Source organism: Phocoena sinus, chromosome 3, assembly GCF_008692025.1.
Source record: "Phocoena sinus isolate mPhoSin1 chromosome 3, mPhoSin1.pri, whole genome shotgun sequence".
Lineage (NCBI taxonomy): Eukaryota > Metazoa > Chordata > Mammalia > Artiodactyla > Phocoenidae > Phocoena > Phocoena sinus.
Genome location: NC_045765.1, coordinates 107,824,772 through 107,846,622, shown reverse-complemented (window position 1 = coordinate 107,846,622; position 21,851 = coordinate 107,824,772). Strand labels below are relative to the sequence as shown.

The 21,851-nt window shown below is 36.0% G+C and overlaps 1 protein-coding gene across 1 annotated transcript in view; it reads left to right on the top strand.

The window, feature by feature from the left end:
* Positions 1-7,420: 7,420 nt before the first annotated feature.
* The window catches only part of ATP6AP1L (ATPase H+ transporting accessory protein 1 like), a 29,492-nt gene continuing 15,061 nt past the window's right edge, over positions 7,421-21,851 (top strand). The window contains 6 exon segments of the mRNA XM_032626538.1: positions 7,421-7,584; positions 8,276-8,393; positions 11,533-11,714; positions 18,846-18,892; positions 19,134-19,202; positions 20,709-20,919. Coding sequence (XP_032482429.1) covers positions 7,421-7,584; positions 8,276-8,393; positions 11,533-11,714; positions 18,846-18,892; positions 19,134-19,202; positions 20,709-20,919 — 791 coding nt within the window.

Genomic DNA, 21,851 nt, shown 5'->3' with positions numbered 1-21,851 from the left:
TAGTATATAATACTATACAGGTTATCTCTTTCATTTTGAGTGAACTTTGGTAATGTGTGCCTTTCAAGGAATTTGTCCATTTCATCTAAGTTGTCAAATTTATGGACATAAAGTTGTTTGTACTGTTCCTTTATAATCTTTTAAATATCTGTAGATTTATAGTGATGTCTCATCTTCCATTCCTGATATTGGTAAGTTGTATCTTCTTCCTCTTTTTTTCTTGGTCAGTTAGAAGTTTTGTAATCTTATTGATGTACTCCAAGAACCAACTTTTACTTTCACTGATTTTCTCTATTGTTTTTCTGTTTTCATTTTTATTGATTTCTGGTCTTTTTTATTATTTACTTTCTTCTGCTTGTTTTAGACTTAAATGGAAGCTTATGTCATTGATTTGCAGTCTTTGTTCTTTTTTAATATATGTAGTATGACTATCCTTCTAAGTACTGCTTGAGCTGCATGCTGTGAGTTTTGATATGTTATATTTTAGTTTTAATTCATTTCAAAACATTTGCTAATTTCTCTTTTGATTTTCTTTTTGACCTATGGATTATTTAGAATTGTGTTATTTAGTTTCCAAATATTTGGAGATTTTCTAAATATCTGTGTTATTTATTTCTAATTTAATTCCATTATGGTCTAAGAACATCCTTTTTTGATTGCAATATTTTTAAAATGTGTTGAGGTTTGCTTTATGGACCAGAATATAGTCACTCTTGGTGCATTCTCTATGTACACTTGAAAAGAAAGTATATTTTGCTGAGGAAGAATGTCCTATAAATGTTAATTAGCCCAAGGTGGTTGATAGTGCTGTTCAGGTCTTCTGTATCCTGTATTCGGGATGATAGTGACATTATGTGGAGAGAGTGGGGATCAGAGTTGGATGTTGGGTTATGTTTACTTTAGGTAGTGGGTTTAATTATTATATTATTATATAAACCAACAAGTAAATAAAGCATGAACTAATGGTCAGAATGCGTTATGAACCAAGGATTTTGATTACTATAGCTATGAAAATTTTTTTAAAAGGATTTAATTTTTGTTTTTGGAGCTTTGAATTTTTTACTTCGTGATAAAGAACTTATTATGTAATTTGGAGCCTGAAAGGAGACAGAATTTCCTTTGACCTTGGACCCTGAATTTTCTAAAAGGGTACCCAAACAAGAATCAGCTTGAGGAATTAGAGGAAAAGATAGCTGCCATGGCTAAAGTGTAGTGAGCCAGCTGGAAAACAGAGGAAGGTGAAGTCCGAGAGGTGGGCAGGATCAGCTCACGTCCAACCTGTAGGCCAGGATAAGGAGTTTGGGTTTTATTCTGAGTGTGATGAGAAGCCACTGGAGGCTTCAGGTGAAAGAATGACAAGATCTGATCTGCATCTTAAAAATATCACTGTGCCTGCCATGGTAGGCCACCACAGAGGGACAAGAGAGGACTCGGGCTATCCAAGGAGGGGACTGTTGCAATAGAATAGGTGAGAGATCATAAATAAGTAGCATTGGAGGTGGAGAGATGTCATAAGGGTCAGGATATAATTTGGAGTTAGATCATGTTGGAAAGAGCAAAATCATTGACATCATCATCATCACTATCACCACCACCACCATCATGAACATCTAACAGATACTGAGTACTGTTTAGTGTCAGGCTTAGGATTTCACATGCATAATTTCTTTTATCTTTAAAACAACTCCTATGTGGTAAGTGCTGTTATTAGACCCATTTTACCATTTAAGTTGAGACTTAAAGAAGTTAACTTTCTTAACCAGAACACATTTGTTGGTTTCCAGATTGGTTATAAGACACAATTTTGATTTTTAAAGAGTTTAGAAAAATTTTTGATAAATGTAAAGTAAATGTGTTGCAAAATTGATGGGAAATAATTTTCTAGCCAGCAAAACACCAGGAAATCTAAGGGGTATAGTTGTTAAGATTAAAGTATTCTTAATATAAATTGCAACCCCATATCCATGGGTTACTAGAGATATGTGAAAACCGACAGACACTTTGTCACAAAAGATCCTGTTTGGTAGTTCTTAAAATGTTGGGGGAATGGGGGCAGGAAGGAGAACAAGTTTTTCCTAGTATTTCCTCCAAGTAGAAGGTGTTAAATTAGTTTAACTCCTTATTTCTCTGCCAGTCTACTCATTCCATGCCAGGTGAGATGAGGTGACATCTCTCTTCATGTGGTAAATTTAGAAAAAATAGTTTAGGCATGTTCAGTTCTTCCTTTTTTCCTTTTTGGGACCCAGCCTGCCATGGAGCACACATTTCCTCCTGTTTCTTCTGGGGCAGGCCTCTCTTCCCTATTGAGAGCCTAGTGCTGCTGTGATAGGCTGCCATGTCTGTCTTCTGCAGGGAGGGGTTCAGTTACAATCCATTTTGCTCCTGCGCTAAGCTTTGTCCTCCAACCTGGCCTTTCATAGTAATAAAGATGGTATTTGGGCCTCTGCTTGTCTTACTCCTTGTTTTATATCTCAGTTTAGCACTCAGGTGGGGCAGAAGAGTATTATTATTTGACTTCTCTCAGAGCCCGCCAACTAAGAAGAAAGGTTGATCTTCATAAATTAGATCAGTTGATGAGGAGACTTAGGTCAAGGGTGATGCTGTTTCTTTGTTCTGTATGGGCAAGAAGTTAGCTTTGGGGAAGAATGGCTAAGAGTTTTAACAATGTTGACAATTGATTCTGGAGCATTTGGAATGGTTAGAAGTTACTCCTAGTGTTTTAGCTATAAAAATGGAGGCATTAGTTGCTGTGGAAGTGTGACAAGATAAAATAACAGCTTTAGGGGGCTTCCCTGGTGGCGCAGTAGTTGAGAGTCCGCCTGCCGATGCAGGGGACACGGGATCGTGCCCATGCGGCGGAGCCGCTAGGCCCGTGAGCCATGGCTGCTGAGCCTGCGCATCCGGAGCCTGTGCTCCGCAACGGGAGAGGCCACAACAGTGAGAGGCCCGCTTACCGCAAAAAAAAAAAAAAAAAAAAAATAACAGCTTTAAGTGGGGAAGAATAAGCAGTAAAAGTAAGACCAGTGCGTATACGCTCTGTATAACTACTATTGATAAATGTTGAGTGCTTCATTTTACCTGATTAAATTATTAAACACAACTTTTCCTGTATCCAAAATTAATGAGATTTCTTATCCTCTCATTCTAGCTACTTTTTGATGTAGTTGTTGTTTCTTCTCATATACCTATTCTGTGGAACTAAAGAAATATGTGTATTGCCATATAATCTTACTAACATTCAAGCCTGATCTTTAAAATCTTGTTATTTAATTAAACCTCTGTGTAGGATCTAAGGGGAATTGACAGTGCTGTTCTTTGATGCCCTTTGTGAAGTTCCTGGAAGAGAGTTATCATTTTAATATGCATGTTAAAAGTTGTTCTCCAGGTGTTCTCTAACTTGGCTGAAAACCAAACAAAAGAAAATAGGCTTCTATTTCATCAGGGACCTTTGAATTATAAGAAATGAAAGATAATTTTTCTCACTAGGAAAAGAAAATAACTTTCTTCACTCAATGGAACATTAAGTTTTAGAATCTTATTCCCTGGAGAGGTTTAAGAACCTGTAGATGGGCCAAATCTGTGCTGTCTGAGTTCAGTGGGGACCAGTTGATGTTTGTGATGGAGAATGGCTGGTGTCACTCTTTCTGCCTTTTCATTCCATAGTAAAATGAAGTTTCACCAGGACTATTTGTAGATTATTTAAATGTAATAATATTATAATATATAAATATAAAACTTTTATGAAAGTAAATGTGTAAAATTATGAGCATTTTCTGTTACTAAGATTTTTATTGTTTAAAGGACTTTAAATAAGGTTAACAAGATTTTTTTCCATAAATTGAAAAAAAAAGAGAAAAAGAAGGAATGAGGAAGTGGAGGAAGAGAGGAAGAAAAGAAGTGAGGGGTTCTGGGTTTTTATAGCTACACAAAGGACAGAGGTAATTTTTCCACTGCTCTAAAACATTACTTTTTGATCTTGTTGGTTCTAGCAGTCATTACTGATTATGAAGATAACCCAAATGAATGAATCTATAACCAGTTCATATATAAGATCATTTTTTGTACTATGTGCCAATGAATTTTGAAATTTACTTATATAGGTTTTCAGTTAAAATTTCCAGGCTTATGTTAATTATGCAGCGGACAACATCTTGGATTTTACCGAGTAGTTGTACATAATGCTCTGAAGTACTAATTTTTGTCCAAAGAATCCATTTTGCTCTTTCTATAAACAGCTTAAAGTATAGGGCAACATCAAATAGCACATATTCTCAATGTGAGTTTTATTTTATGAATTAAAACTCTGATTCCTGTCTGTTGAGGTGAGGACTGTGCAGGTGCCTGTGAGAGCATTTTTGAGAGTAGTAGAGGCATTTTCTTCCCTAGGAAAGCTGCTTCAGCTCTTCAAAGGAGATAGTTATGACTCATCTCTTATCTCTTTATCTATTATATACCTGCCTCTCTCCCTCTCATCTAATCAGCCGTTGCTTGGAGTGGAGGTGGGACTTCAGAGAAGTTTGCTAGGTGAAACGTCCCCAGAGTGTTTACCCCAGCAATTATGTGTTCACATCTCTGCATATCACTCGTTGAGATCTTTTTTGGGGTGAAGACTAGGTCCTTTTTACCTTGTATACCTGGCATCTAGCATATGACAATCAATGTTTGCACAATGGACAGATTTATGAAACATCAGACCTCCTGGTTCAGTTTAGCTTGAGAAACGAGAATGTAAAAGTGTGCCACTAATTTGGCACATTATCCACATTCCACGAAGTCAAAGGGGGATCTCAAGTAAGAAACATTAACATTTAAATCAAAAGCACTTGTGTTGGGGCTTCCCTGGTGGGGCAGTGGTTGAGAGTCCGCCTGCTGATGCAGGGGACGCGGGTTCGTGCCCCGGTCCGGGAAGATCCCACATGCCACGGAGCGGCTGGGCCCGTGAGCCATGGCCGCTGAGCCTGCGCATCCGGAGCCTGTGCTCCGCAGCGGGAGAGGCCACAACAGTGAGAGGCCCGCGTACCACAAAAATAAATAAATTAAAAAATTAAAAAAAAAAAAAAAAAAAAAAAAGCACTTGTGTTTCATTTGCTAACCTGATTCTAATCAACTCAAGTTGATCTGATGAAAATTGGTAGAAATCATGGCAGCAATTAGGCTCTGAACTTGATAAAGAGTCCGTATTAGTCTGGATTCTCCAGACAAAACCAATAGGAGATATATACATATATATGCACACATATGAATATGAATATATGATTTAATATAGGAGTTGGCTTTTGCAGTTATAGAGGCTGAGAAGACCCAACATCTATAGTCAGCAAGCTAGAGACCCAGGAGAGCCAATGTTGTATAGTTCCATTTGTAGTCTGAGTCAGACAGGAAAAGACTGATGTCCTTGCTACAAGACAGGTAGAGAAAGTGAAGTCTCCCTTACTCTACCTTTTTGTTCTGTTTGGACCTTCAGTGGGTTGGATGAGGACCACTCACCTTGGAAAGGGCAATCTGTTTTGCTCAATCTGCTGATTCAAAATGTTCATCTAATTCCGAAACACCCTGAGAGACACAACCAAGTATCTGGATACTTAACAGCCCAGTTAAGTTGACACACATTAACCGTCACAGAGTCATACCCCTGACAAGGAGCAAGAAGTACATACATAATATGGTATTTTGCTAATAAACTAATGTAATGTGGGTTTTGTCCATTTGCATTTTCAACCTACTGAATTTGATGGAATACTTGAATTAGTTGATTTTCTAGCTACAATTGCCTAAATATTCAGGCGCTAGGAGTCACAGCCATGTGGCGTGAAGTGGGAATTAATTATGTAACATTTTTGATAGGTTTATTCATTATTCTGTACACTTTATTTAGCACCAACTTGGACCAGCAGCGTCTTGGTGTACATCAGTTAATTAGACATGTTCCCTGCCCTCACGGAGCAGGCCTTCTGATGAGGAAACACAATGCAAATAAGTAACAAGAAAATAAATGTCTTGGTACAAATTGTGATATATGTTATGATGAGAGTGAACAGAAGGCAGGGAGAGCTAGAGGGGTGTGAGGTGATCCCTACAGAAGGAACAATATGTGCAGAGTCATTGAGGTGCAAAAAAGCGTGGCATATGGAGGGTGTTGAGAAGCTGAGTGCAAGCCAGTGTGCTGGAGCATGGTGGAAGAAGGGTGGCCATAAATGAGGCGAGAGAGACCAGGAAGGGCCAGGTCATGCAGGCTTTGTAGGAGGTATATGGATTTGGATTTTGAATCAGCGTGCAAAGACCATTGTAATTGATTTGAACATTTGACTAATGTGATTTTCAGTCTGAGAGCATTTGGATGAATAGAGACTGTGGTCTGACAAACGCTAGATGCTCCTTGAAGTAAATTTTAGAATTAAGATAGATCCATTTTTTTCCCATGTGAACTCAATTCTGTATAGTTATATATGATTATGGAAGATAGATTTTTGATATTCATATTTTCAGGTAACATTTCATTTAATAATATATAGTAAATCAGAAAATGAAGCAAATCCAAGTATTTTCAGTTGAAAAAAAGGCAGCATGGATGTACAACTTCCTGTTCTCTCATGGAAAATGTTGAGGGAATATTTTCCATGCACCTCTGTATTTTCTGTTTATCTTGTAAGTCACTAATTGCTCTTCGTTTTGGAATATCTTTAGGATGTTTGTATAGCGAACAGCCTTGAAAGGTAGAAATAATGTCTTTATCTGTAGCAGAGGGGCAGGTTTGTTTATAGCCTTGGAAACTCAGGGTTTTTCTCCTGAAATGAAACCCACCGTGTATACAAGCATCCATCTGGGCCCGCCTATATTGCTTTATGGGCCAAGGGAACTAACACAAATAGACTGATGCTCATACTGCTTGTTCTGTGGCGAGTAGTAAATAAAGTCCTTTGTCTCTGACCCATGAGTCTTGTCTTCTGCTAGTATCCATGAAGCCATAACAGGCTAACCTGTTAGCTCCCAAGTTGGGAAAAACCTCAGACCTTCAAAGTTTTGGACAGAGACCCCTTAAGCTGTCTGAGCAGGCAGGTACAATGCCACACAGGTGATACCCTGTGCTTTGCAGTCTGCAAGCTATCATATTAGCATTTTTTTGGTCACTGATTTTCTCCTCCAGAGTCACAAGATGAGCTATTCTCAGACAATCACATCTTAAGTGTGACTTCTATTCTAAAATACATGTGTGAAACCTACTAACTACTAATTATTCTGCCTTAAATATTCTTAACCAAGTGGGAAAAAATTTCGACACCAGAAAGAATGCTATATTAAAATTTTAGAATTATCCAGTCATAAAATATATTAAAATGATACTTGATTTAAATAAAAAATGTTGTATATGTGTATGTGCCTGAAAATATAAAGGAAGCGTATTTTCAAGAAAGTTTGTTACATGATAAGCACTAAGGGACTAACACTGTGGTTTCTGAGTGTTCACAGAACCATTATTATCACAGTACAGGATCACCATGGGCTTGGGCTCTTACCTCCTCCTGACCAGGCGTTTGAGGAGCAATGTGATCAGCTACTCCTTCTACTACCGTGGGAGACTATGAGGTATTGCTCGGGCAGCTGGAGATGTTCTGTGTTTGCACTGTCCAGTACAGCAGCCACTAGCCACATGTGGTTATTGAGCACTTGAAGTTTGGTTAGTCTGAATTGAGATGTGTATAAGTGTAGATTAAATCAATATACCAGATTTCAGACTTAAGGCAGAAAAGGAAGGTAAAATATCTCATTAATAATTTTAAAAATTACTTATGTTTGGAATAATATTTTAGATGTATCAGGTTAAATAAAATATATTATTAAAACTAATTTCACCTGCTTATTTTTAATTCTTTCAGTGTGGCTACTAGAAAACTTTAAATTACATATGTACAATAGCTCTTATTTTATTTCTACTGAGCAATGTTTTAGATCTTTGCTACTCACAGAGCAGTCCTCAGGCAAGCAGCATCAGCATCATCCAGAAACTTGTTAGAAACAAAGAAGCTCATGCCCCACCCCAGACCTACTGAATCAGGATTTGCATTTTTAGAAAATCTCATGTGATTTGTATGCATGTTAAAATTTGAGTAGCAGAGAGTCCCTAAGACTAGGATTGCCAGATTTAGCAAATAAAAATACAAAATGTCCAGTGGAATTTAGATTTCAGATAAACAACAAATAATTTCTTAGTATAGTATGTCCCAAGTATTGCATGGGGTATACTTAGTAATAAAATTATTTGTTTTTTTATCTGAAGTTCACATTTAACCAAGTGTCCCGAATTCTATTTGGCAACACTGCCTATGACAAAACTCCTCCTGCCCAGACCTGTCTTGCTCCTTGAAATTCCGTGGAATCAGGAAGAGGACAGAAAGGTAAAAGGAAAGGCAAAGAGTGGAAATTGGGTGCAGTGAAAGAACAGAGAAGAAAGGAAATACATGCTGAGAAGTAGGAATAAGATGGGGCATGGACAGACCTTTTGTATTTTATAATTTTTATTAGCAATTTTCTTCCTTCTGTTTTCTCCCACTTCTCCCAGTCATTGTGATTTAATCTTCTCATTTTCTATAGGGCTCCCTAGAGCCATGTTAGAAGATGGTATTTGTGCAAAGTGGACAGTGAGGAAGGTAGTATCTCATCAGGGTCAAGTCCCAAGTCTTCCTATAATGCATCCTCTCTGAAATGCCACTTACAAATAGCCCCTTTCAGCTACCAGTAGTTTGCCATTAAAAAGATCAAGGTTCTTAAATGTCAAAAATGCTGACACTTGGGCTTCCCTGGTGGCGCAGTGGTTGAGAATCTGCCTGCTAATGCAGGGGACACGGGTTCGAGCCCTGGTCTGGGAAGATCCCACGTGCCACGGAGCAACTAGGCCCGTGAGCCACAACTACTGAGCCTGCGTGTCTGGAGCCTGTGCTCCACAACGAGAGGCCACGACAGTGAGAGGTCCGTGCACCGCGATGAAGAGTGGCCCCGCTTGCCACAACTAGAGAAAGCCCTCGCACAGAAATGAAGACCCAACACAGCCAAAAATAAAAATAAGTAAATTAAAAGAAGGCTCAACATTAAAAAAAAAAAAAATGCTGACACTTTCATTTTGGAGGATTTTCTTTATTGTGGCTTTTTAATTGTATGTTTTTATACAAAACAACTGTTAGGAATTTTGTTGTTTGTTTGATGCTTGTTAGGTGGTGGTGGGTTGAAGTGGAGGCTGGCAAAGAAGGAATAACAATAGATATTCTTTATTTAGCTAGGCATTGAAGTAAGAAAAAGCTTTCATCTGTGTTAATTATTTAAAATTTTATTATATTGTGCTAAAAACACAATATGAGATGCAGTCTCTTAACAAATATTTAAGTGTGCAGTACAGTATTGTTAAGTATAGATGCAGTCTTGTACAGCAGATCTCTAGAATGTATTAATATTGGGCTTCCCTGGTGGTGCAGTGGTTGAGAGTCCGCCTGGCAATGCAGGGGACACGGGTTCGTTCCCCGGTCCGGGAAGATCCCATATGCCGTGGAGTGGCTGGGCCCGTGAGCCATGGCCGCTGAGCCTGCGCGTCTGGAGCTTGTGCTCCGCAACGGGTGAGGCCACAACAGTGAGAGGCCCGCGTACTGGAGAAAAAAAAAAAAAAAAAAATAGGCTTGAATGTATTAATATTGCTTAACTGAAGCTTTGTGCCAGTTAATTAGCAAGTCCTATTTCCTCGTTCCCCAGCCCTTGGCAACCACCATTCCACTCTTTGATTCTATGAATTTGCCTGTGTTAGACACCTCATATAAATGGAATCATATAGTATTTGTGACTGGCTTATTTCACTTAGATAAATGTCCTCAAGGTTCATCCATGTTGTCACATATCGCAGAATTTCCTTTTTATTTAAAGGCTGAATAATATTTCATTGTATGTATATATCACGTATTGTTTATCCATCCATCCATCAACAGAGACTTAGGTTTTTTCTACCTCTTGGCTATAGTGAATAGTGCTGCAGTGAAAATGGGAGTGCTAATATCTCTTTGAGATCCTGATTTCAATTCTTGTGGATAATGATCCATAAGTGCAATTGTAGGATCATATGGTAGTTCTATTTTTAATTTTTTGAGGAGTCTGCATATTGTTTTCCATAGCAGCTGCACCATTTTGTATTCCCACCAGCAGTGTACATGGGTTCCGATTTCTCCACATCCTTGCGAACACTTCTTTTTTTGATAATGACCACCCAGACAGGTGTGAGATGATGTCTCTTTGTGGTTTTGATTTTATTTCCCTGATGATTAATGACATTGAGCACTTTTCATATACATGTTGGCCATTTGTGTGTCTTCTTTGGAAAAATGTCTATTCAAATCGTTCGCCCACTTTAAAATTGTGTTATTTGTTTTATGCTATTGAGTTGTAGGAGTTCCTTATATATTTTGGAAATTAACCCTATATCAGATGTATGTTTTGCAAATATTTTCTCTCATTCTGTAGGTTGCCTTTTCACTCTGTTGATTGTTTCCTTTGCTGTGTAGAAGCTTTTTAGTTTGATGTAGTCCTATGTCTGTTTTTGCTTTTATTGCCCATGCTTTGGGAGCATAGCCATAAAATTATTGACGAAACCAACGTCCTGAAGCTTTTCCCCTATGCTTTCTTCTAGGTTTTAAGTCTTTAATCCATTTTGAGTTGATTTTTGTATATGGTGTGAGATAAGGATCCAATTTCATTCTTTTGCATGTGGATATCCAGTTTTCTCAACATCATTTGTTGAAGAGACTGTCCTTTTCCCATTGTATGTTCTTGGCACCCTTGTTGACCAGTTACCCTTATGTGCATGTATTTATTTCTAGGGTCTCTAGTCTGTTCTATTGTTCTATATGTCTGTCTTTATGCCAGTACTGTTCTGTTTTAATTACTGTAGCTTTGTAATGTATTTTGAAATCATGAAGTGTGATGCCTCCAGCTTTGTTCTTTCTCAAGGTAGATTTGGCTATTCAGGGCCTTGTTTAATCTTCACAACAATTCTTTGAGTTAAGTACCTTTGTCTCCACTCTGCAAATGAAGAAAAGTAACTTGCCTAATATCAGATAGCTAGTAAGAGCTGGAGCTGGGAATGCACTTGAGTGCTGTCTGACTCCAAAGCCAGTGTGCTTTACCATTGCATTTCATGCCTCTCAGCAAATAGAGAGTCATGAATTCAATAGGACACATACATAAAATTAGTTTAGCCTCAGAGAGTTTTACTTAGTTATTCACCTGAAAAATGCCTATGATATTGTATACTTCATAGATTTTTGAGGAGAATTTGTTTCCTGAAAAGCATTATGAGATTCTGAAGAGAGTACCAAAACTATGCCAATTTCTAAAAAGAGCTTAATAATCTTTCATTGCAATGAATAATCAAACAACCTAAACAGACTCATTAGTTTCACTCTGTACTCTAAATTAAGCAGTATCAGGCCCCTCCTTCCACCCTCTCCCACACATAATACATCCTGGAAAAGCTATCTTTTTATTGGTTGAATATATTAGTCAGTCACAAGGCGTAAAAAGTACTGCCTCTGCTCTGTTTGCATTTATGAATTAACAGATGTGCCTGGTTTGAAAAATGGATTCATTTCTTGGTGGGAAGAAAAATTAGTTTTTCACTTTATTTTTTTATGTATGGGATTTTCACTAACCTTGGACCAGTTACTTGCCAGGAAGAACATAAGGTGAGTAAGTGCACATCTTTTAATATGATGCGTCTGCAAACTTCAGTGCAAGTATGAAATTATGTGGTTCTGTAATTTCTTTATATTGTTGCGTAGCTACATTTGTTAACAATTCAAAATGGATATACTAGATTAGATCATTTGGTAGCTACTAAAATCATTGAATGAGAGTTTATAAATAAGAGATTAAAACATAATCTTTATTGTAAGAGGGAAGAGTTAATTTATTTGTTCAAAATATCCAAGAAACATTTGTATTATGTATCAAAGTATATCTCTATGAGAAAATGACTCAAATCAGTGTTCTTGTTTCCTTTATACTTATAAGTAAATGTTAATTTCGGTTTCTCCTGCTGTTTTTATGTGAGAAGAGAGTAAGAAAACACTTAAAAACCTCAGAAATATGTTACCTGTCCCCCAAAGAACAGGTATTAAATCATTTTAACTAGTAGGAGATGGTAATTGTGTGGAGTACATACTATTTAAAACTAACAAGCAAAATTTCTATTTCTATTTCCTTTGTCCTTTTGGCTTCTTTCCATACCATGTAAGGGAACATATAGAGATTTCTATATAAAGAAGAACATGCAAAATCTGAATAGCAATTAACTTATGTCATATCCCCCAATTACTCATTATGTGCTCTCACAACAAATCCATCAGGGGATTTAGTGTGAGCACAAAGGAAGGTGTCAAGCAGGATGATCTGCCAAAACTTGTGTTAAGGAATTCTTAAGTCATCAGCTAATAAAAACAGTAAGTACAGGTATTTTTTATTTGTTTCCAAATCAGTTAGTGCTTTCCTTCAGGTTCACTTTCAAGTAATAAGTGACCTATACTCCTTAGGTGGTTAAAGCTTAGTAATGTTTCCTCACCTGGTTTATACAGAAATGACTGATTTATGTATTACACTGGTAAAATATACACCAAGAACTGTAAAAATCCCAATTCTGTTTTTGAAGCAAGATTAATGGGTTTAAATAATTTTAGTTCCAGAAGAGAACGTAGAAATCATACAAATCAGTGATCCTTTGAATCTAATAATATGTCATATTAATTCATTATGAAGGAAACAACAGTTGCTGTTTTGTGAATGTTCTTTCATATCATAGATCTGGAATTTAAAATATATTTCAATTCTATGAGTAATTCAAGGTTCTTAAGTCTCTAGGAAGGGTGATTGTATTTTAAGCCTGATACATGTTACCTGAGCTTAGAGAAAGTAGGGGTCATCACTCTTCATTTACATATTCCTTCCTCAAATTGGGTTTATACTTAAACAAAAAGAAAATCTTTTCCCTCTCACACAGCACCCCCCGTGATCTCCCATTTCCCACTTGCCTTTCAGAGTTTGTTCGTTCATTAAGTTGTTAGTTCATTTATGCATGTAACACATAGTTTTAATACTTGATACTTTTAAATAGGCACAGTGCTAGGTGCTGGTTGTACAATGGTGAGCAAAACAGATATAGTCTCTGCCCTCATGGACCTTTAAATCTAGAACAGAGGTGCTCATTAATCAAATGATATTATTACAAATAAACTGTGAAATGTGCTTTGAAAGAAAAGTATGGTAGACTGTGAACACATATAATAGGGGGATCTGAACTAGTCTGAAAAGTTAGGGACAGTGTTTCTGAGGAAGTTATATTTGAGCTGTGATATGGAGGACATGACAAGGAGGTAGGGAGAAGGGCAGGATGGAGAACATTCCAGGTAGAGGGGACAACAGGTGCTAAGACTCTTATGAGGGAAGAAGGGAACATGAAGCATTCAGGGAACTGAACTAAAGAACGCTAGTGTATCTGGAGGAGAGAGGGGCGGAGGCAAAATGAGCACAACTAGCAGGCTGAGGCCTTTCAGGGCCTTGTAGGCCTTGGTAGGAACCTGATCTTCACCCTGAGCAGAACCATGAAGGAGCTACTTCACCTTCATCTTCATGAAGGCATACTTGGGAGACTCATGATGGAACACCTGGTAAATCAAAAATATTTCACCAGCCACTGCAAGCCTAGGGCTCTTGATTACTTTTCATGTACTGCAGAGTTCCCTTTTACTGGAAAAGGGTCTGAATATTTTAGTGCTAATGTAGGTTTATTTTTTTTACATTAAAAATCAGTGTTTCTTAGTTTATTCACATGGATAATTTAAACCAGATAATCCTTTAGTTCTCCTTTAGTTCAGAGATCATGTAGTGATGTGAAAATGCATGTGTACTGTGTTTTGTCTTTGGTTGAGATTATGGCTTCCTTTAAAACCTCATTAGTTTAGGCTTATGGGTGTGGGCAAGGCCTATCCAAATTAGAGTTTATTTGAAAAAGAATATAGCAGCATTATTGTATGTCCATAGATTCATTGAAATGAAAATAAGCCTATTTTGTGTGCTAAAAGCTTTTCATTAGTGAACATGTGGAAATTTTTAATTAGTAGAGTCTCAAGCCAAGCATATTAATGATATGATAACTCATTCATTTATTCATCTACTTTTATTCAGTAAACATTAAACTCCTTTGCTGACTAGATATTTTCAAATGACTTGATATATTATTATCTTATTTAGGTAAAATATATCTCAATTTTATGTTTTTGTTCATTAAAACATTTTAAAATTGAATCCTTAACCTTGTATCATGAATTATGATTTTTGGATAAAGTTCAAATTAAAAAAAATTAGAAATCTATTTGTATATGGTGATATTAGAAAGCTTGAAACTTTTCAAGAAATATTTCTGGAGTATTAGTCTTTCTTTCATGTATTCAGTTACTGTTTAACTTGTACTATAGAATTTGGAGTTTAAGTAGGTAGAGATCTTTTGGCTAAAGCATATCTCTATTGTGGTTATATGATTATTTTGATCGGAGCCTCACTCTTGCTGCTCAGGAAATTTAATTTCTTAGTGCTCCTAGGTGTGATTTGAGTCAGAGGACTGATTAATGCTAACCGTACTCACAAGAGACATAGTATAAATCAGAATGCTAATTTATAAATTTTTAAAGTAAGGCATCTTTTAAAAAAGAATAAATTAGAAAAATTTATCAAAGTAATACATATACATGGTTAAAACAATCAAATGGTACCAAGACACATAATAAATTATTTAAAAACTGTCTCCTATTTTGTCAGCTTTTCTCTAGTAACAAACAACTGCAAAATTCCAGAATCTTACAATCTCAAACATTTATTTCTCACCCCTGTTACAGCTACAGGTGGGCTGCCATGGCCCTGCTCCAGCTCTGTTTCCCATGTCTTCTCATTTCAAGACCCAGACTTGAAAGAGCAGCCTCTATTTGGACATGCCATTATCATATCAAAGAGAAAAGGGCAAGGGGTGGTAGACGCATGTAACATCTCTTAAAGTTTCTGTGGAACTGGCACATTATTGCTTCCACTCATATTCCATTGGCCCATATTCCAAGACATATAGCCAAGCCTGATGACGGGGCAGGAAATATTCCCCCCACAGGGAGATACTACAAGGAATATGGCCAAATACAGGGATACATTCATCTCTGGGATTGCTGTTCCTAGGCAGTTAGTTGGGAACAATCCCACTTGCCTTTCAGAGTTTGTTCGTTCATTAAGTTGTTAGTTCATTTATGCATGTAACACATAGTTTTAATACTTGATACTTTTAAATAGGCACAGTGCTAGGTGCTGGTTGTACAATGGTGAGCAAAACAGATATAGTCTCTGCCCTCATGGACCTTTAAATCTAGAACAGATACATACACTGTATGTATTAAATATTATTATTTAAATGATATATGCAGATGATTTCTCAATTTATACGTTTTAGATTTTGTGTAACAACTTCCTTTTATTATCAACAGAGTATTTAACATATAACATGGTCTCTCAGATCCTCCTTTTGCGTAGAGATCTCCCTCTAGGTTTCCCTTCTTCAGAGCCCTTTTGTCCTGTTGCTCCGATCTGGATTGATTCTCTCTAGGTCTGATGTGCAGTAGCCATCCTTAGGTTTCTCTTCATTGTTCTTCTGAGTTTGATCCACTGTTTATTAGAACGTATGCTTTCCTCTTTCTTGGTTTTATCCCTTACTTTGGTGGAGCATGTCCTCCATTAGCTTTTGAAAGGGTGTAAGAAATACATTTTCTGAATCCTTGCATGATTCTTGTTTTTTATTTCTGGAAGCTTATAGGACATTTTCTTTCTTCCAGTCTTCAAAATGTTACAAGTACCTTATCTCACAACTATCAACTCAGAATGGATCCTCACATAGCTAAATGTAAACGCTGAAACTTTAAAACTTCTAGGTAAAATGCAAGAAAAAATCTTTGTGACCTTATGTTAAGAAATGTTTCTTTTAGACACAAAAAAATGGACAATAAAAGAAAAACAAATTCATTAGACTTTTGAAATTTAAAACTTTTGCTTTTTGAAAGTCACCATTAAGAAAATGAAAAAGATATAGAATGGAAAAAATGATTTTCAATGCATATATCTGACAGAGAACTTGTATCTAGAACATACAAAGAATTCTTTCAACTCATAAGAGGACCATGAACTTATTTTTAAAAATTGGAAAAAGTTTTAAACACATACTTTACAAAATAAAATATATGAATGGCGTTAGACACAAGAAAAGATGCTCAGCATCATTAGTCATCAGGGAAATGAAAATTGAAACTACAATGAGATAGCAACCCACACCCATTAGAATGGCTACAATTAAGCAGACTGACAATACCAAATGTTTTGTCATAAGAATGTGGAGCTACAGGAAAGCTCACATGCTGAAACTGATAGGCAGTTTAAAAGTTAAACTTACACATTATGACTCAGCCATTCTACTCTGGGTATGTATTCAAGAGAAACAAAAACGTATTCCACAAAACCCCATAAATGTCCATCAGTGGGTTCATAGACAAAATGTGGTATATCCATACAATGAAATATTTCTCAGTAATAAAAAGGAATGAAATATTGATACATGTAACAAAATCAGTGAATTTTAGTCATTAAAAATCTGGAAGAGGGGGCTTCCCTGGTGGCGCAGTGGTTGAGAGTCCGCCTGCCGATGCAGGGGACACGGGTTCGTGCCCCGGTCCGGGAAGATCCCACATGCCGCGGAGCGGCTGCGCCCGTGAGCCGTGGCCGCTGAGCCTGCGCGTCCGGAGCCTGTGCTCCGCAACGGGAGAGGCCACAACAGTGAGAGGCCACAACAGTGAGAGGCCCGTGTACCGCAAAAAAAAAAAAAAAAAAATCTGGAAGAATCCAGGCACCAAAGAATATATGTTACATGCTTCTGTTTATAATTGGAGAAGATACAAACTAACCTAAAGTGACAAAGTAAGTCTGTAGTTGCCTGTGGCAGAGGTGAAGGAAACATCACTTCACTGCAAAAGTGCATGAGGAAACTTTTGTGGGATGTAAATATTCTGTATCTTTATTGTGGCAGTGTGTCATAGGTATATGTCTATGCCCAAATCCATCAAATTGTACACATTGAATGGACTAATGCAGTTTACTATACTTAAATTATATGTCAATAGAGCTGATAAAGTGAAAAAATAATTGCATGCATATATGAATTTATTAACAGCATCTAGTAGAAATATAGTTATCAATTTATCATCTTAAATTCTCACTAGCTGTTAGAGGTTGTATTACAAGGAGAGTGGTGCATTTAATTTGTAATTGGTTCCATATAATTAATTCTAAAGCATTTCACTATAATATAGATTTAGTAACTCTTTATATCCAAAATTATGTTTTGCATATAGATAATAATGTATAATATATATATTTCTCTAATTGTAAAAGTGTTGGGTTTATATGATAGTTATATATATAGGTCTTAGATAGGAATCTCTAAATATAGAATTTGATCTGTATTCTCATATATTACAGGTACAACTTATGAAAAATTAAAAATATGCAGTAAACTAAAAATTTTTATGACATGATACAATTGGAGATTTAAACTGATGTGATATTTAATATTAAAGAATTATTAATATTTTCTAGATATAATTGGGTTGTTACTTTTTAAAGTCCTTATCTTTTAGAAATACATACCTAAATAAATATAATTTCTGATATTTTCTTCATAATAATACTAGAGTGGGGAAGTGGGTGGGCACATAGGTAAAACAGGATTGGTTATGACTTGATAATTACTAAAGCTGGATGATGGGCACAGGTACTTGGGGAGGGTGAAGGAGCTTATATTTTTCTGTTTAAATTTGTGTATGTTTGCAATATTCCATGATAAAAAGATGTATATATCTTCTAACATAGCAATTTCACTTCTAGGAATTTATCTTAAGGAACTTCTCAGGAGTATGAACAAATAATCCATGATAATGTTCAATGTAGTATTGTTTATTAATTGGAAACAAGTACTTAATAAGTTTTTAGTTTAAATAAATTAATACATTTGTATGATGTAATACCACATGGAATTCAAAATTATGTCAGAAAAATATGTAATAACGTGGGAAAATATTTGTGATATATTTTTAAGTAAAAAAAATTACACACTTTAAAACGGGATGTTTATAAAAATCTGTTTAAATGATATAAAAAATAAATTATATTTGTGTGTAGGGTGTGTATGCATGTATGTAGAGTGAAACACTGGAAGGATATATTATTATAATTTATATCTTCATAATTTTCAGAAATACCTTTTTGGCAACAGAGTCTGTCTTTTTTTTAAATAAAAAGGGTTGAATATTTTTGCTTTAATATGTTGACTGTACAATGTGATATAAAATTTCACTGTAAAATATTTTATTATGTTTTATTATTTGGTTATTTGATTTATTATTTGGTTATTATTTATTTTTGGTTGAACCTCAGTGTCTAGCATACTGCTTGGCACATAGTAAACTCTCAGAGTAGATTGTTTATTCAATGAATGAACATTAGGGTTGATATTTAAAAATTTTTTCTACTTTAAAATTTTCAGTCTTTTCCTTATTTTCTTTGAAGAACATATATAGTATTACTTTTTAAATCAGAAATTCACTATTCAAAAGTGAACAGTTTTGACAGGCTAAGGTTCTCCTCTACTCTGAGATGTAACAAACCAAAATGTCCTTAAAATTACATATAAAATCTAAAATGTAGATATTTGTTCAGCATCTTTTTATTTTTGTTTCTTCTAGTTTCAGCTCTCCAACATCTTCAAATAAAGAAGTGGTTATGAACAATGGTAAGACTTGTAATTTCCCTTATGATTTCTTGGGGGGTGGAGGAAGGGTTCTGTCTGTGATGGGCTTCCCTGAACACCAGTACTGGCATCAGCAGTCTGATGTGAAAATCTCTGAAACTACAGTATTCTAAATTATGAGCCAAAAGAGACTTAAGCCTGTGCTTAGCATATTATTGTCACTCAATTACATTAATAAATATATGACACTTAGCCTTTGTACTCATATCATTTTATTTGACAGATCAGCAGAATAATGGAGGAATGAAACCAGTGCAGGATTTCACAATAGGAATCACACAGGTATGAACATGTTAGGAAACTAGATTGTATCATTAAAAAAAGTAAACACATTTCAATCAGGTCACAGCCACTGTGAAAATATAAGTAATAATTCTATTAATAACTAACATTCTTGCTTGAACTTTAGGTGAGGAAATGTATTATGGTAATCTTATAGTTGAGAAAACACTTAAGTTTCACTTGCTGTCATATACAGTATTTTCATTACAATATTCAGTTTTACTTTTGTTCCTTTCCAGATAGGATCACTATAGTAACAGTTTATCTTTGGTTACTGGTAAACTTGGGTTGCTGCCTGTTCAATTTCTCTTTTATCTCTATTTACACTGGAGTAATTGGTATGGAATAGTTGCTCTGGATAAGTGAAGCTTCTTTCGGATAGAGACCTGCCTTTATGATCTCCAGAGTGACATACTGAAGTGCATTGTCTTGGGCTTCCTGGAAATCTGCAAAGGTTTCATAAGATGTAGAATAAGGTTAGAATACCTTGCTAGTTTATGTATATTAAATGACCTGGAACTACACTGTCCAAGAGAGTAGACACTAGCCACATGCTGCTATTTAAATTTAAATTCAAATTGGATAATGTTAAGTAAAATTAAAAATTAAGCTCTTCAATTGTACTGGCTACATTTCCAGTGCATAATAGCCAATATCACAGGAAGTTCTGTTGGACATTAACGGTCTGGAGAATTACGCTTGATTTTCAGAAACCTCTTGTTTTCTTTGTTTAACATATTAATGAATTTATTTAAAGTTCTGAATTATTTGGGTTCTTATGATATTATTTTTTGAAAAGATTACCGCCATTAGTTTCAAGGCATGGTGAATTTTAAAAAAAAATTAATAGACTTTTTTTTTTAGTAGTTCTAGGTTTACAGAAAAAACTGACCATAAGTACACAATATTCCCATATACCTCTCCAGTCTGCAGCCTGCTAATTTCCCCTGTATTTAAAATCTTTCATTAGTGTGATGCATTTGTTAAAACTGATAATCCACTACTGATACATTATTAACTAAAGTCCATAGTTTACATTAGCATTCATTCTTTGTGTCGTACATTTTATGGGTTTTAACAAATGTATAATGATATCTATCTACTATTACAGTATTATACAGACTAATAGTTTTATGGCCCTAACAATCTAGTGCACTCCACCTATTTATTCCCTCTTCCTCCCCCAGCACGGTGACTGGTGACTTTTTAAAGTCATTATTGCTAATATTATTACTTTCAAAGTTGGTTTTTGGTTTGTTTGTTTTTATAATTTGGTTCTTTACATTTTTGGTGCTTTGTGGAACTGGGTTCATGTGCCTTTCAGGTATACCTATCATTTTTAGGCTTGATAGGTCCACCCATCTTTTCCCCACAATAACATGGACTCTGAAGCTAGCAGTTTCAACAGGTTTTGAATTGGCTTTTTTACTTCCAAGAAGCCTTTTGTACCATGGATACAAATTCGTATCTTAAATTTCATTTATTTGGTTAATTATGCTAACTACAATCTGAGCAGACAAAGATTTAGAAAAAGAACCTTGGAATGCATCCAGCCATCATAGCCCGGTTAATGTCTCCGTGGATGGAATTCCCTGCATTCTCTTTTGGGCCAAAAGAATAACAATTAAATTTAAGAATCAGACCTGGCTGGACCTTAGAGATGAAGCCATTGGCCACAAGGCAACAGTGGACGCTGGCAACTCAAATTGCAGTGAAGGAAGTGCCATGTAACTTGACTGCTTTGCTGGAGCAAGCCCTTAGGGCGAGTGTAGCCTGTTAACTGGGTGGTCCAGTTTTCTGTCATTTAGGAAAGTAGAAGTAGGCTCCTTTGTACATGACCCTGACATACATTTCTGAGGAAACGTCTAATGTCTAAAATGAAAGAACAAGTCAGAAATTAATTTTTTTAATTTCTTATTTTTTTCCCCAATAATTTTATTCTGAACACTTTAGCTAATTGTTATAATACTTTGTGGAAGTTCAGGATTCTGAAAATGAAGTTTCCCAAACTCGTTCTGAAAAAGAGAAAGAATTCCAGGCTCTATGTCAACTCCAAATGTGAGGTGTCAAACTACTTTTGTCCCAGCAGGAAGGAAATTGCATATCGGTGAGCAGAGTCATACATATTCTAGTGGGTGAAACAAAGAAAGCTGACTCCATCTAGCCAGGGCAGATATTTGATTCTAGGAAGTGTTCTGAAGTTATGGAACATTGCCTGTTTGCAAATGTGCAAGGGTAACTTTGAATGGCCAAATTTCAGAGAATTCTTTAGGACATTTAAAAAATGATTAGAATAATTATTTTTGAGTTGAGATAAGCAGATTAAACAACTATCCCTATCGAAGAGGAAGTCAATTTCCAGTGCCTTTCTCTGCTTTTCAGCCATCCAAGCAGATATTTTTTGCTTGTATTTGTTTTGGTCCAGAGGGAGGAAGTCTGGCATGTCCCACTTGCTTTCTATAAAGCTCCTTGCTTTCAACATTTGTTGGCATAATGGAGGCTTTTGGAAGATTCTCTGCATTTGTTCTGGCCTGGTTTAGATGGGCAGAATGCTTTGTATAAACCATAACATGCTCCGTGTTTGTGTGTGTGTGTGTGTGTGTGTGTGTGTGTGTGTTTCTCTGTATTATTCTTATATACTTTGGTGGGAACACTTTTT